Below are 13,405 nucleotides of genomic sequence, written 5' to 3'. Positions count from 1 at the left end.
TTATCGAAGACTTTTTAAACCCTTATCGAGTTTTTTAAAGTTCAATTATGTGAAAGTTTATGTATTGACCATCCTATGTTTTGTAATATCAAAGGGATATGTCTTCTATCGTGTGGGTTGTGAGGTCATCAACCCTGGTGTCAGGGTTATGACTGAGCCGCCAAAGGCCCCTGACATGGCTCACGTAACGACTACATACTTACATCAGTAAGTAGTAACCGGGGCCAACAGCTTAACGTGCCTTCCGAAGCACGGATCATCTCGGACAATCAGGTGATCAGCCTCTAATGCCCTAATCAAACTTGGGATCACAAAGTGATTTTTGTGATATGTCCCCACCGGGATTCAAACCCGGGACCTCCGGATCATGAGCCCAACGCTCAACCACTGGACCACGGAGGCCGTTAAAATTAGGTAATGTAATTTGGGCAGAATTCATAAAACTCGTTATGGTTGCCAAGTATATATACGTTCTTTAATTTTTAAGACTTTTTCAGACTATTTAGTTTTTTTAACGTTATAGCTAGTCCATCAAAGAAAAGAAAGAAAAGCAAAGATAATCGTAAAGATGAAAGATAACATTAAATAATCTAAGTTGCTTTTTAAATATCGTTTACTATTTATCTTACGAGTACTGCGGATTCCCCACGATAACGACCCGTTGAGAATCGTAGTTAACCATCATTCGTATGGTAATCGTAATTGTAGCTAGCGAGATGTCTTTCCTATGTAAATTGACCGTTATTTATTACCATAATATTTTGGTCATAGATCAGACGAGGGACAGACGTGACGTAGGTATTTAATTATATTTTTATTAGTATTGATCGATTGACAATTTCTTGTCAATCTTTCTTTTGTAAAACTACCTTTGATTCTGTCTTCGTGTGTGATCGTCCCCAATCCTTTCAATGAAATCCAATATCATGTTATTGGTACTTATTTGACTTGATTGTTCATTAATTTAGTGACTGAAGTACATAATGTTCGGGAATGTCAGCCCAATTAAGAATCGTATGATGTTTAAGGACGAAAACATAAAGTTATTATATTTTTTGCGCGCTATTTTCACCATAAGACCTGCTATTATGTATTCTGTCTCAAGACACCAACTCGTCTTATAAAAAGTGACTAGACGGTCTATTTTGCATTCTTATTTCTTCTCATTTTATTTACAGTTCACTTATGCTTAGATTTCATAAATACAAATATTTACAACACCAGAAGTCGAATCACGCTTCTTTTGGCCAACGTACGGTCACAAGCATTAATATGTATACACTTTAGTACCATGTCACATTAACTTTTTTTGACAAATTGAACTGTAGGTCTCATTAAATGTCAAATATGTTAGTGCGACAGAGTTCTAAAGTGGGTACATTATATTGCTCATGACTGTACAGCCACAATTAACCGCAAGCTAATCAGCCACATACTATTTAAAACCCTCTGAGAGGCGATACCTTGATAGCTATATCTCTCAGCATCAAGTGATCTATCTGTGTGTACCTACCTGGTCAACGTGTGGCAGGGTCAAGGTCTATGAAAGTGGCCGGCTGCGCGCGCGCATCGTTTATGCAATACCCGTCATATTCATAGCTTGTTTGTTGCTATGGAGTCGGCCTTACTGCGGCAGGTTCGCTACTTTGTTACTAGCCAGGGGCTATGCTTGACTAGATTCCAGCCAGGTACTTATAATATATCCATCTACTTAGGTATCTAGGCTTCGAAGCTTTTGATCTAGCGATCTATTAGTAGGTATATTGGTCTATCAAGGGGGTTACCCAAGTTGCAAACAATTATGACAATCGACAGTGACAGTGATAAAAATGTAAATGATTGACATAAGGTGACATTTTGTTTCAATCCCATTCACTGTCACACTGTCGAATGTCATAACCGTTGCAACATTCTTTTTAAATTTTTTTTATTCTTAAATTTTATAAAGGTTTTTTTTCTTACAAGAAAATGTCATCCTCATATTGATACAAAATGATACATCAATCATAAATAACAATTAATTTGGTAGCCTCCTATCCAATCCTTTTTTAACAATTTTAACTAAATCTCGTGCTTTCTCGCTTAGCGGAGAAGAGAGGAGGCTATTACATATTCCAATCTCGTAAAGGATATTATATTTAACAAAAAAGTACCGTCTTTACCGTTGCAACTTAATGAGGGACATTTCCTTTTCGTTTCATTTCATTTGACTAAAATTAATAAAGCTTATCTCCGCCGTTTAGTTCAGCTTCAGGCTCACGATCTGGAGGTCCGGGTTCCATTCCCGATGGGGAGGGACATTGTCGAAATCACTTTGTGAGACTGTCCTTTGTTTGGTACGGACTTTTCAGGCTTGAATCACCTGATTGTCCGTAAAAGTAAGATGATTCCGTGCTTCGGCGGGCACGTTAAGCCGTTGGTCCCGGCTATTAGCCGTAAAAACACCTCCACCAACCCGCATTGGAGCAGCGTGGTGGAGTATGCTCCATACCCCCTCCGGTTGATTGAGAGGAAGCCTGTGCCCAGCAGTGGGACGTATATAGGCAGTTTATGTTATGTGTTATCTCCTTCGCGAACTTCCTCTCCTCTACTTTTCACATACAAAAACACTAAGTTTGAACACAAATAAAAATTTGTAAAGAGGCTAAAATGACCAAAGATGAATAAGGGAGTAAAATGAATGACGAATAATTGTTGCAAAAGACATCGGTGAGCAGTTACAAAACATCGTAACTAAGCTACCATCACATCGCTAATCTTTCAAACAAGATTGTTGCTCGATCATGAAAGCTCAACCTCTACCTGAGTGAACTGGGTCACAGTAAACCATGGATGGCGCAACACGGGGCCAGATAACGTGAGGATAACAATGGGTCGGCCAAGTAGCACTAAGTAACCGATATGATACTTCCTTAATAACGGGTAAAAGCTATTAGCAATAAAATAAGCATAGGAAGGTTTTTGAGTTCATGAGACAATTTTTCTTCTTTTTTAACCCCCGACGCAAAAACGACGGGGTGTTATAAGTTTGACGTGTCTGTATGTGTGTGTAAATGTGTATGTGTGTGTAGCTCCCAAACAGATGATCCGATTTTAATGCGTTTTTTTTTTGTTTAAAAGGTATATCAGTCGAGAGTGTTCTTGACTATTTTTTGCTTTTTATAGCGCTTAGCATTTTTAACCTTTTTTCATAATAATTGCGTACTTTTTTTTGGTCGGGGGTGTTTTAATTTTTAATTTTTTTTTTTCGACTGACAACTAAGTATGTAGTCTAATGTCTAATTCAGATACATCGACCAACAAACCAGAGGTCCGCGGTAACCGTGATCGATTCCCGTTTGGGTCTTTTTAGGAAACTTTTGTAAGACTTGAATGTCCTTTTAAAATCCAAATTCCATTGTTAAAACTATTGTGTCTGGAAATTAGGACTTTAGGAGATTAATTGAGTTAGATCTAAAGCATTGCACCAACATGACATAAGCTCACGACTATATCCCAATTGGGGTAGTCAGAGGTACATCCATCGCAAGATGAACTAATGACCCACGTTTCACCGAGCTTTCTGTTAGACCAAGGTGGTGAGCCGTATCGAAACCCAGAGACAATCGTTGGTCAACCTTTCAATGGCGGACAGGTCCAAGTCACAGAGGTCAAAACTAGTAATTTAAACTAGTTACAAAGAAAATAAACCATATAAACACAATGGTTCAGTTAACTAAGGGACCGAGTTACTCCGCTAAGAACCGTGACTAATTGAAGTGAAGAGTTAGCGAGTTAGCGACCCTGCGCGTGCGCCCATTATCACATGCTATTGTTGCTTATCTAAAATTACGGCCTGTCATGAGGTTATTCTTATTCAATTTCTACGAAAGAATTTCTACTGTTCCACATTATGAAGGGAATGTTTAGGGGTAGGTGACGTTTAAGCGTACAGTTACCACTGAAGTGGGGGCATCAGTAACAGAATGCGTTCAACTCCATGGTATAGTGATTAGAGAATTTGACTCACGATCTGGATCATTCATTCATTATTGAGAAGACTAATTTTCGGATGATTTTTGTTAAGAAAGCCGCGCAATAGACACGATAGCTTCAATCCAGTGCGCAATGCGCAACGTGATAAAATTTTGTCACGGTCATTTTATCAATTCTCACGATATAATTATGTCGTTTTGTCGATTGGTGGTAATATGTGAACCCAAATAAGTCATACGTCGTTCTGTCAAAAAACGAACAAAATCACGTGCCACGCTTGTTAAGGAAAAAAGCAAACTAATCGATTTCAAAAAATTTATTGAATTCGATTGATAATTTTATCACGTCGCGCATCTTAGCCCTGCAGGTAAATATTGGGGTTTCAATGGCCCCGATTCCTGCAGACACCTCCTAATTTTACTTTCAGTTATACTTGTCATTTTCTTATCTGCCGAAAAGGAAAGGGACGAATGATTCATAACTCTTAATTTTAGGAAGAATGAGTAAATGAATTAATAACCCGGGCGAATCAAAAAGGTTTGACGTGTGCTGTCAACATAATTCTGTCGGGTTATTGGCCAATGTAAATTTTTTGTTTTAGATATGTGCTTAAAATTTACGTGTGTTCCATAAATTTTATGCTTGCCGATTACCCGTCCCTTTCCTTTTCGGCGGATAAGAAAATGACAGATATAACTTATAATAAAATTAGATGGTGTTTACAGGAATTAGCACCAATATTTATCCGGATTGAAATTAATTGAAATAAATCTAGGTTTTGTTGAAGAAAACCACATTAGAATGTTATTTTTCGATATGGCGCTTACATAATGTTCACTATTATAATACAATACAAAGGGGACATAAAAAGTGAGTTTACACTTATCCCGCCTATTAACACACATTCTACTTTCAGTTTATTTCAGTAGAGTTGGAGCATGAAGATAAGAGATTATTTATGGCATTGGTAATGGTTCATCATCCATCATCAATTTAAGAGCCACGCTCTTATCGGTGCAGCATTTTCCATGCTACTTTTTAGGGAAAAATAGGGCAGTGGTTTCCCTCTTGCCTTCCGCCCCGCATTACCTACTCTGTCTGACGCAAGTGGGATGGCGCCCAGAGTAGTCTATTACAAAGCCGCACTAGGACTCCTGTCCTCCGCCTCTGAATAGTACTGACAGTTACTGCTGCCCTCTGTCAGGTTCCAGGTTACAGGTGTTAATGGTTAGCACCGCAATAATCGCCTGTATAACATTCCAGTGTTCCCTAGATCCCTGATCCTATAGATGACATTCGTGGTCGAATGCCAATCTGTCCTAAAACTTTACTTACCACGGCTGTCACCTAACGGCCTCCGTGGTCCAGTGATTGAGCGTTGGGCTCACGATCCGGAGGCCCCGGGTACGAATCCCGGTAGGGACATATCACAAAAATCACTTTGTGATCCCTAGTTTGGTTAGGACATTACAGGCTGATAACCTGATTGTCCGAAAGTAAGATGATCCGTGCTTCGGAAGGCATGTTAAGCTGTTGGCCCCGGTTACTACTTACTAATAGATATAAGTATGTAATCGTTACATGAGTTATGTCAGGGGCCTTTGACGGCTCAGTCATAACCCTGACGCCAGGGTTGATGAAGTTGGTATTCCACCTCACAACCCACACGATAGACCTAAACATCATTATTCGGAAAAAAAACAGAGAAATACTCTCTTGTTTAATACTTTTTTAGAGCGCGTTTTTTCCTTAGCCGGGTTTTAGTCTTTAAACTTACTTTTCACTAAAACAATTGAATTGTTTTTAACTAGGTAGTTACTTAAACAATATAAAACAAAACTAATCATTCAGGTCATTGACATTGAGTGACGTCTTCAACGTACAGTCGGCAACTAAACTTTGGTTGGCTGGCCTAAGCCTATATACGTCCCATTGCTAGGCACAGGCCCCTCAGTCTACCGGGGGGTGTGTGAAGCATACTCCACACTGCTCCACTACTACTAACGTAACTGAACTTTAGGCGCCGATTATGACAAACAACTTAATTTTATTATAGTTTGATAACTGTCAAAACAGTGCCGTCTTTCACTTACCTACGACTACGACAGTGCAGGACAGAGATAAAGCTAATTTTAGAATTCACAAGATCTCCCTAGCATTATCCCGTTTTTCACAGGGTCCACTTACCTAACCTGAACATTTGATAGGTCCCATTTTTTACAGAAACGACTGCCTGCCTGACTTTCCAAAGGGAAAACGAAGGGAAAACCAGCCCAATACAGGTTAGGTCATATACCTCTGAGAATGCATTTCTCGAGAATTTGGGTTTGCTCACGATGTTTTCCTTCGCCGCTGAGCACGTGATAATTATTTATGATCCAAACATGAATTCCAAAACAAATTCGACAATCATTGGTGCTGGAGTCGAACCTGCGACCTCAAAGTGAGAGGCAAGCGTTCTACCACGGCTCTTACACTATCTTACTACTTGCTTTTTAAATCCATCGTCATATATGTATAAATAAAGCTACAAGGAAAGAGAGGAAAGGGAAGACCAATAAGAGCATGAAACAGATTAAAGACAAGGCGAACGTCGTCTCTTATAAGGAGGTGAAGGAATTGGTCTTTGATAGACAAGAATGGAGAATGCTACACCGACAAGAGCGTGGCTCTTACATTAGCGATGTGATGATATAAATAGTGGTTGTGATTACAAATTTTCGTTGTCGACTGTACCAACTGTCCCATACGTTGTCATCATTGTCTGACCAGTACATTACCAACACATTTGTCAAATGCAGTAACGCATTACTGCCGACCCGGTTTCTCTGCACCTTCGTCATTTGTCACCATTTGGTCACATAGGGAGTGGTGACCGTTCGCTGGTGACATGTCAACATCCAACTGTTTAGTCACCGTGGACAGATGGTCATTAGACAATGTAAACTTAGGATGTTGTAAGAATCTGTGTTTGAAATCATGAAGACCCACACTTTTACCTTCCAAAAGCGTTTTTTAAACATTTCATATTACAATATAAACCGTATATAGACTAGTTATGTTTGTCTTATAAGCCGCCGCAAGCGCGGTAGGGCGTCAAATACTATAATGTCACAAATTGGGTTTCTTCGGTTTCATCCACAATCACCCGACATCATTCCACTGCTGGGTCTATACGTCTATACGCGTCTGCAATTTTGCACCAATCTTTCAGATTCTGCGCGTCGTCTGCGTTAATATTATCCACAACTTTCCCGCCGTTGCAAGGATGCCACTCTCAGAAATCGCCGGACTATTTACAGCTTTTAAAGTTAGTTATAAGCTAAAGTTAGTTATATCCACATTTGCACGTGCCATCAGGTGACGTTACATACACAAACCAATTTTCAAACTTAGAATCTGTCAAATCTAGTTTATTCGCAGTAACTCTCAAAAAGCTCAGCATAGTTCCCACAAAAGATGTAGGTTACATTATTAACAACCTTCACGCTGATCAATGAAATTCTCGTATAAATTTTAATTGAGCGGTGAAAAACTGGTGATTCCTTATATGACAGCAAGCGGGACAAGGGCGGTGGGTCCCGGCGCAATAAAGGCCGCGCCATATGTCGAGAAATGCGGCAAGGTTGCGCTTGCGCAGGAGAAATATCTACTTATTCTGCTTCAAGGTGCATGATGCTATGTATGACGTCAGTGATGCCATCAATGCATTGTCTGTGCATAATGGGGTTAACTTGCACGCCTATATGTGTTTTTTCTCATGTTATGTATGTGATTACTCGAAACGATGAGCAACAGCATAGACACCCATTAGCATCTAGCAATATTTCCATAGATCGACCTCTCTTGTTATAAATAATAATTTGATCGAGGTTGGCACCTACTTCTGCTTGTCGAATTAAATTATAAAGCGAATGAAAAAAGTGATAATCAGTAGTGTTCGTCACAAGTAGAACTAAAATAGGACATTGTTCATCAAGGGAAGAAAGTGACCGATTACCAACGGTGTAGTTTGATACACACGAGTTGGGAATCATATATTTTCTGCCGAATGACACACAGTGCTTTATAACGAAACACATTTTAGGAATGCAGCTAGCATTTTTAAAATTCATAATTTTAATTGAAAATTCATATACTTACAACAATATGACTAATGGCGCGTGATTGACATTATTTAAATGTATTCTTCTATTTTTTTTAATACTCGTATGTAATATCAATTAATACGTACATATATCTTGTCAAAAAAAAGTTACTTTCTGCCCCCTTTTTAAAAAAGATATGAGGCACTTTCCGAGTAGGTGTAGTATAAATATAAACTTTTATTGTAAACAAACAAGGCAATTTTCTCGTCTCATATTTGCATAGATAGCCGACAATAATGTAACAGCTGGTCAATTCACAATACATAACAACACACTTTACTCTGCCAGTGACAATAATTAACGTTCATTGGAGGTCGCTGGAAATTGTCCCGCGGCTCGGCGCACACGCACCATGTCATAAATCTGGCAATAGTCAGTGATACTATGATGCCTTCATTTATTATAGCACGTGTGCATGTCAAACAATGAACGGGTTAAATAGAGTAAGGGTCAGTTGAATTGAATCTTGTGATGTGAGCGGCACGGTTGCAATAGCTCTTGAACTATCAGTATCGAAGTACTTACCTATCTTCTGCACTAAACATTATAATAATATCATGTTCCCTATAAACCTAATCTCATTTTACAGATAGAAACGTAAAAAAAACATTACTACATTCACGTGTAGATTTTAATTAAATGAACAGTATTTTAATTTTTAAATAATGTAAAATATATAATTTTATAATTTCACCCTTAAAAGAGGCAATAAGTAATAGTAAATAGCAAATTGTAATACAAGTGCGTATTAAATCAATTAATTCGCAACATGACGACTATTCTATTTCATCATCATCATCAATTTAAGAGCCACACTCTTGTCGGTGTAGCATTTCCATTCCAGTCTATCAAAGGCCAATTCCTTGACTTCCCTATAAGACACGACGTTAACCTTTTCTTTAATCTGTTCCATGTAAGCTCTTCTTGGTCTTCCCCTTCCTCTCTTTCCTTCTAGCTTTCCTTCTATGATGTTTTTAATGAATTCGTCGTGTCATTATTAGGTGTCCAATCATCTTGCCTCTTCTGTCCTCAATAATTCTCAGTATTTATCTCTTTTCCCTTACTCTTACTAGCACTTCCTCATTTGTAACCCTTTCTGTCCAACTTATTCTTTCCATCCTCCTCCAACACCACATTTCAAAGGCCTCGAGTCTCTCTCTGTCCTTCTGTGTCAGTGTCCAAGTTTCACATCCATAGAGGGCTATACTCCATACGAAGGTTTTGACACATCTTTTTCTGATAGATTTGGCAATCCTAGCCTTGAATATGCACCCTTTGTTATGGAAAGCTTGTTTTGCCATTGCTATTCTGGTTTTAACGTCTAAAGTACATCTTGAGTCATTCGTTATTATGCTGCCTAGATACTTAAAGTTCTTTACATTTTCAATCGGGATATTATTTAACTTAATTATTTGGCTGTCTATTTTTGGAGTTTTGGAAATTGTTAGAATTTTGGTTTTACTTATATTAATTTTAAGGTCGTATTTTTCAAAAACTGTGTTCATTGTGTTAAGTAGGGTTTCTAGGTCTTCTTTATTACTGGCCAGTGCCGCAATATCGTCTGCAAATCTGATACTAATTATATTCTGTCCATTTATTGTTATTCCGTTACTGATTTTAGCTATTTCCTTCATGGCACCCTCTATGAAAATGTTAAATATTAGTGGAGATAAGGAACAGCCCTGTCTTACACTTTGCCGTACTCTAGCTTTTCTCTTCACTTCTCCTATTTCTACGACAGTTTCCTGGTGTTTATATAGTTCGTATATTATCCTTCGGTCTCTATAATCCATTCCTACTTCCTTCAACCCCCTCATCATTTTCCTCCAGTTTACCTTGTCAAAAGCCTTTTCAAGGTCTATAAAAGCCACGCTGGTATCCATGCTTAAATCCAATCTCCTGTCAATTATCAGTCTTAAAGCTAATATTGCTTCTCTTGTACCTTTCTTTTCCCTGAACCCATACTGGTCATCTCCCAGACATCCCTCAGCTTTAGGTCTCAGTCGGTTTTGAATGATTTTAAGTAAAATTTTTGAAGCCTGTGATATTATGCTCAGTGTCCGGTGTTCTTCGCATTTCAAAGTATTTGGTTTTTTTGGTAATGCCAAAGTTTTACTAACTTGAAATAATAATAATAATAATAATAATAATAACGTTTATTGCATGAAATCAGGTTAGGTACATTGCAGATTACAGTGCATAAAAATAGTATCACCAAATTCTACTTTTTCAAGCATACACAATGAAAGAACGGAACAAGTTACATTACGTTAACTACTGCCTATACAATAAATAACAATTAATAAAATATCTGAAGCTAACCATATTCATAAAATATTAAAACTAAAATAACAAAACACCAAAATAAAAAAATCTAAATTAAACATCAAAAGTCTGTTGGTATTTTGCCAGTTGTATACATTAGATTGATTAATTCGTAAATTTCGTTCAAAACTAAGGGGTTTGCCGATTTTAGCAATTCTATAAACAACTTGTCGTCTCCGGCCGCTTTTTTATTTTTTAAACTGTTTAAAGCTTTATCAAATTCCTCTCTCAAGATGTCCGGGCCACGATCATTCTCTTCCACCTCTTGTTCATCCTCTATATCGTCCTCGTCTATTCTATTTAACATAACCTATTTCGCGCGCTCCAAAAATGGCGCGAAACAATCGTCCAATCAGACGGCCTCGACCGCGACAGATGGTGTCCTGCGTTCTCATTGGCTGAGCATATAACCAAAGTCAAGTTTGATTTACGATTGGCTGCTTTTCGTTCTTAAGTTTTTTGTCATTGGTTAAGAATTGCGTGCTATAAATGGAAGTGTTTTTAAAAGTTTTTATTTTATTTTCAGTATGTCAGAAGGTGACGTGTCCCTGATTCGTGACGAAGATACGCTGCGGCGTATGGTAAGTTAACAAAAACATTTATCACTTACAATATTTTATTACAATGAGACTTGTGCGTTAATAAAAATATGATGAATATTTCTCTAGAAAGTTATAGTTCCTGACAAAGATACTAAAGCAAAGAATCACAAGTGAATAATAAGTGTAATTGCATTAGTAATTCTGATTTTGAACTTAACAAGATCTTGAATCTGACATATAAATTAATTTGATGAAATATACATAATAGATAACGAAATCGTCCGCCGGGCCCTTGTCTCAGCAAATATTCCGTGTGCGCTGGAGCCTCCGGGTCTTAGCCGTTCAGACGGAAAAAGACCAGACGGTATGACCCTGGTGCCGTGGGAGAAGGGCAGATGTCTCCTGTGGGATGCGACGTGTGTTAACACTGTTGCCGCGTCGCATCTTGGTCGCACGGTCGCTTCGGCTGGCGCCGCGGCTGAGTTCGCTGCTCGTAGGAAGCGGGAGAAATATAGGGAGTTAGAAGGTCGCTACATTTTTATCCCGCTTGCTGTTGAGACGACGGGTTGTTGGGGTAGCGATGCTAAAAAATTTATAGCGGAAATCGGACGTCGTTTAAGAGAGAGTGGAAATGACCCCCGTGCAGGATTGTTCTTGGCGCAAAGGTTGTCCATTGCTGTACAGCGAGGAAATGCGGCTAGTGTAATGGGCACCTTCGCGCCCGGATTAGTCAGGGGCGGGCTTTTTGACGAGTGCAGTAAATAGCATTATTTTTGTTAATTAATTAAGTATTTATGTAGATAATAAACAGTCTATTGACAAACTGAAAATAATTCAAAATTATAAACAATTGATACTTTTAATACATAACTTAAGTAATAATAGATAATGTAACTAGGATTTTTTACTTTTGTTTATTATAATTTAACTTTAGTGAAAAAGACGAAGTATTCCTTATCTGCATTTTATCTTTGGCAGATGTCCTCTTAGTACTAAAATGTAATACATTTACTTACTACTTGTTTACATATCATCATCATAATGTCGTCCAAACCGTATCCGGCGACGGCGACTCCTAAATATCTATCCCGGTTCGTTGTTGTGGTGGGCTCTGATTTGGCTGGCGAAACCGAACTTCGACTTGAAGGTCCGGTCACGCCATATCCTCCCCCCACCATCAGCTCACCATCGCCGTAGGTCTTGCGCTCAATCCAGATAAATATGCAGGAGTCATCTGCGCGTGAATGTTTTATAGTGAACAAGCAGTTGCGCAGGTGCAAGTCCACTCTCTCCTCAGCCTCCCGATGCCGATGGACCGGACTTACTACTTGTTTATATATACATATATTATACGTATTACTGAACTAGTCTGCGTCACATTATGACTGAAAACATGGAACTATGATTTGATTGAATAGGATGTATACCTCAAAAAATAATTGATAAATAATTCTAGCGACTATCCCGTAATTTCGGAGCTCGCTTACCTAACATAAAGTTATTGATTGGCCTGGATTTGTTTTATAATGAACATCAATTAAATAATTTCAGTGGCAGCAGACGGAAGACTTCTCGAAGAAGAAGGAAATCCGCGCGCACATGTATCGGCTGCGCGAGGAGCGCCTGCGCAACCTATACTCGCCCGAGCCCACGCAGGGGAAAGGTAATAATTGTGTTTAGTATACGACAAAACATACTCATTCTGGAATTATAAGTGGCCTAATCAAATGTTCTATTACTTAAAAAAACTTTTAAATACTGATAAAATGTATTTTAAAGTACCTACTTATATAAGGCTGTTAACTTTCACCTGTAGTCCCTAATGGGGTGGGTAGAGCTACGAGGATCAGGACACAACTAAGCCGTAAGTCAAAGGAGTTCAACCACCATCATGGTCTTCCCACACATAATCATGGGCTACGGCCCAACTGGGCACCCTCAGGCCTGTTGTCCTAAAATTTGTACCGGGTGAGAGCCGTCAGCTCTCCCCATTTGTCCGGCCAAGTAGTTAATGCCACTTGCGGCAAATCTACAAAAAGTAACGTCAAAAATAATGGGCATATAATGTCGCAAAACACGACAACAAGACAAGAATGGAGAATGCTACACCGTCAAGAACCTACAAGGAAAAATAAACTATTAAATAAATAAATATAAATATGATATGGTGTGATAGGTGTTTGCTCGCCATACAGCGCATTAGGTAATCCTGTATTGATGTATGTTCCTTGTGTAAACAAATAAATAAAAATAATGATCTACTCTGAACTGGCGCGCGTGTATGAAACGATTGACGAATGTGGAGGAAGCAAGAGAAGTGTGTCAGGATCGAAGCAAATGTAATCCTATAGTCTCTGCTCACCCCGGTGGGAAATAGGCGTGAGTATGTAATAATAATGATGTAAAGTTACTCCA

General features: G+C 38.6%; 1 protein-coding gene across 5 annotated transcripts in view; it reads left to right on the top strand.

The window, feature by feature from the left end:
• Positions 1-13,405, top strand: part of LOC126371935 (titin) — a 103,267-nt gene that overhangs the window by 33,971 nt on the left and 55,891 nt on the right. For all 5 annotated transcript variants that reach the window (XM_050017388.1, XM_050017387.1, XM_050017386.1 and 2 more), the window contains exons 2-3: positions 10,975-11,029; positions 12,542-12,653. In XM_050017388.1, coding sequence (XP_049873345.1) covers positions 10,976-11,029; positions 12,542-12,653 — 166 coding nt within the window. In that variant the 5' untranslated portion in view covers position 10,975. The remainder of the gene's footprint in view (positions 1-10,974; positions 11,030-12,541; positions 12,654-13,405) is intronic.

This window comes from Pectinophora gossypiella, chromosome 13 (genome assembly GCF_024362695.1).
Source record: "Pectinophora gossypiella chromosome 13, ilPecGoss1.1, whole genome shotgun sequence".
Lineage (NCBI taxonomy): Eukaryota > Metazoa > Arthropoda > Insecta > Lepidoptera > Gelechiidae > Pectinophora > Pectinophora gossypiella.
Note: the sequence above shows the minus strand (reverse complement) of the source record. Positions and strands in the feature narration are given on the sequence as shown.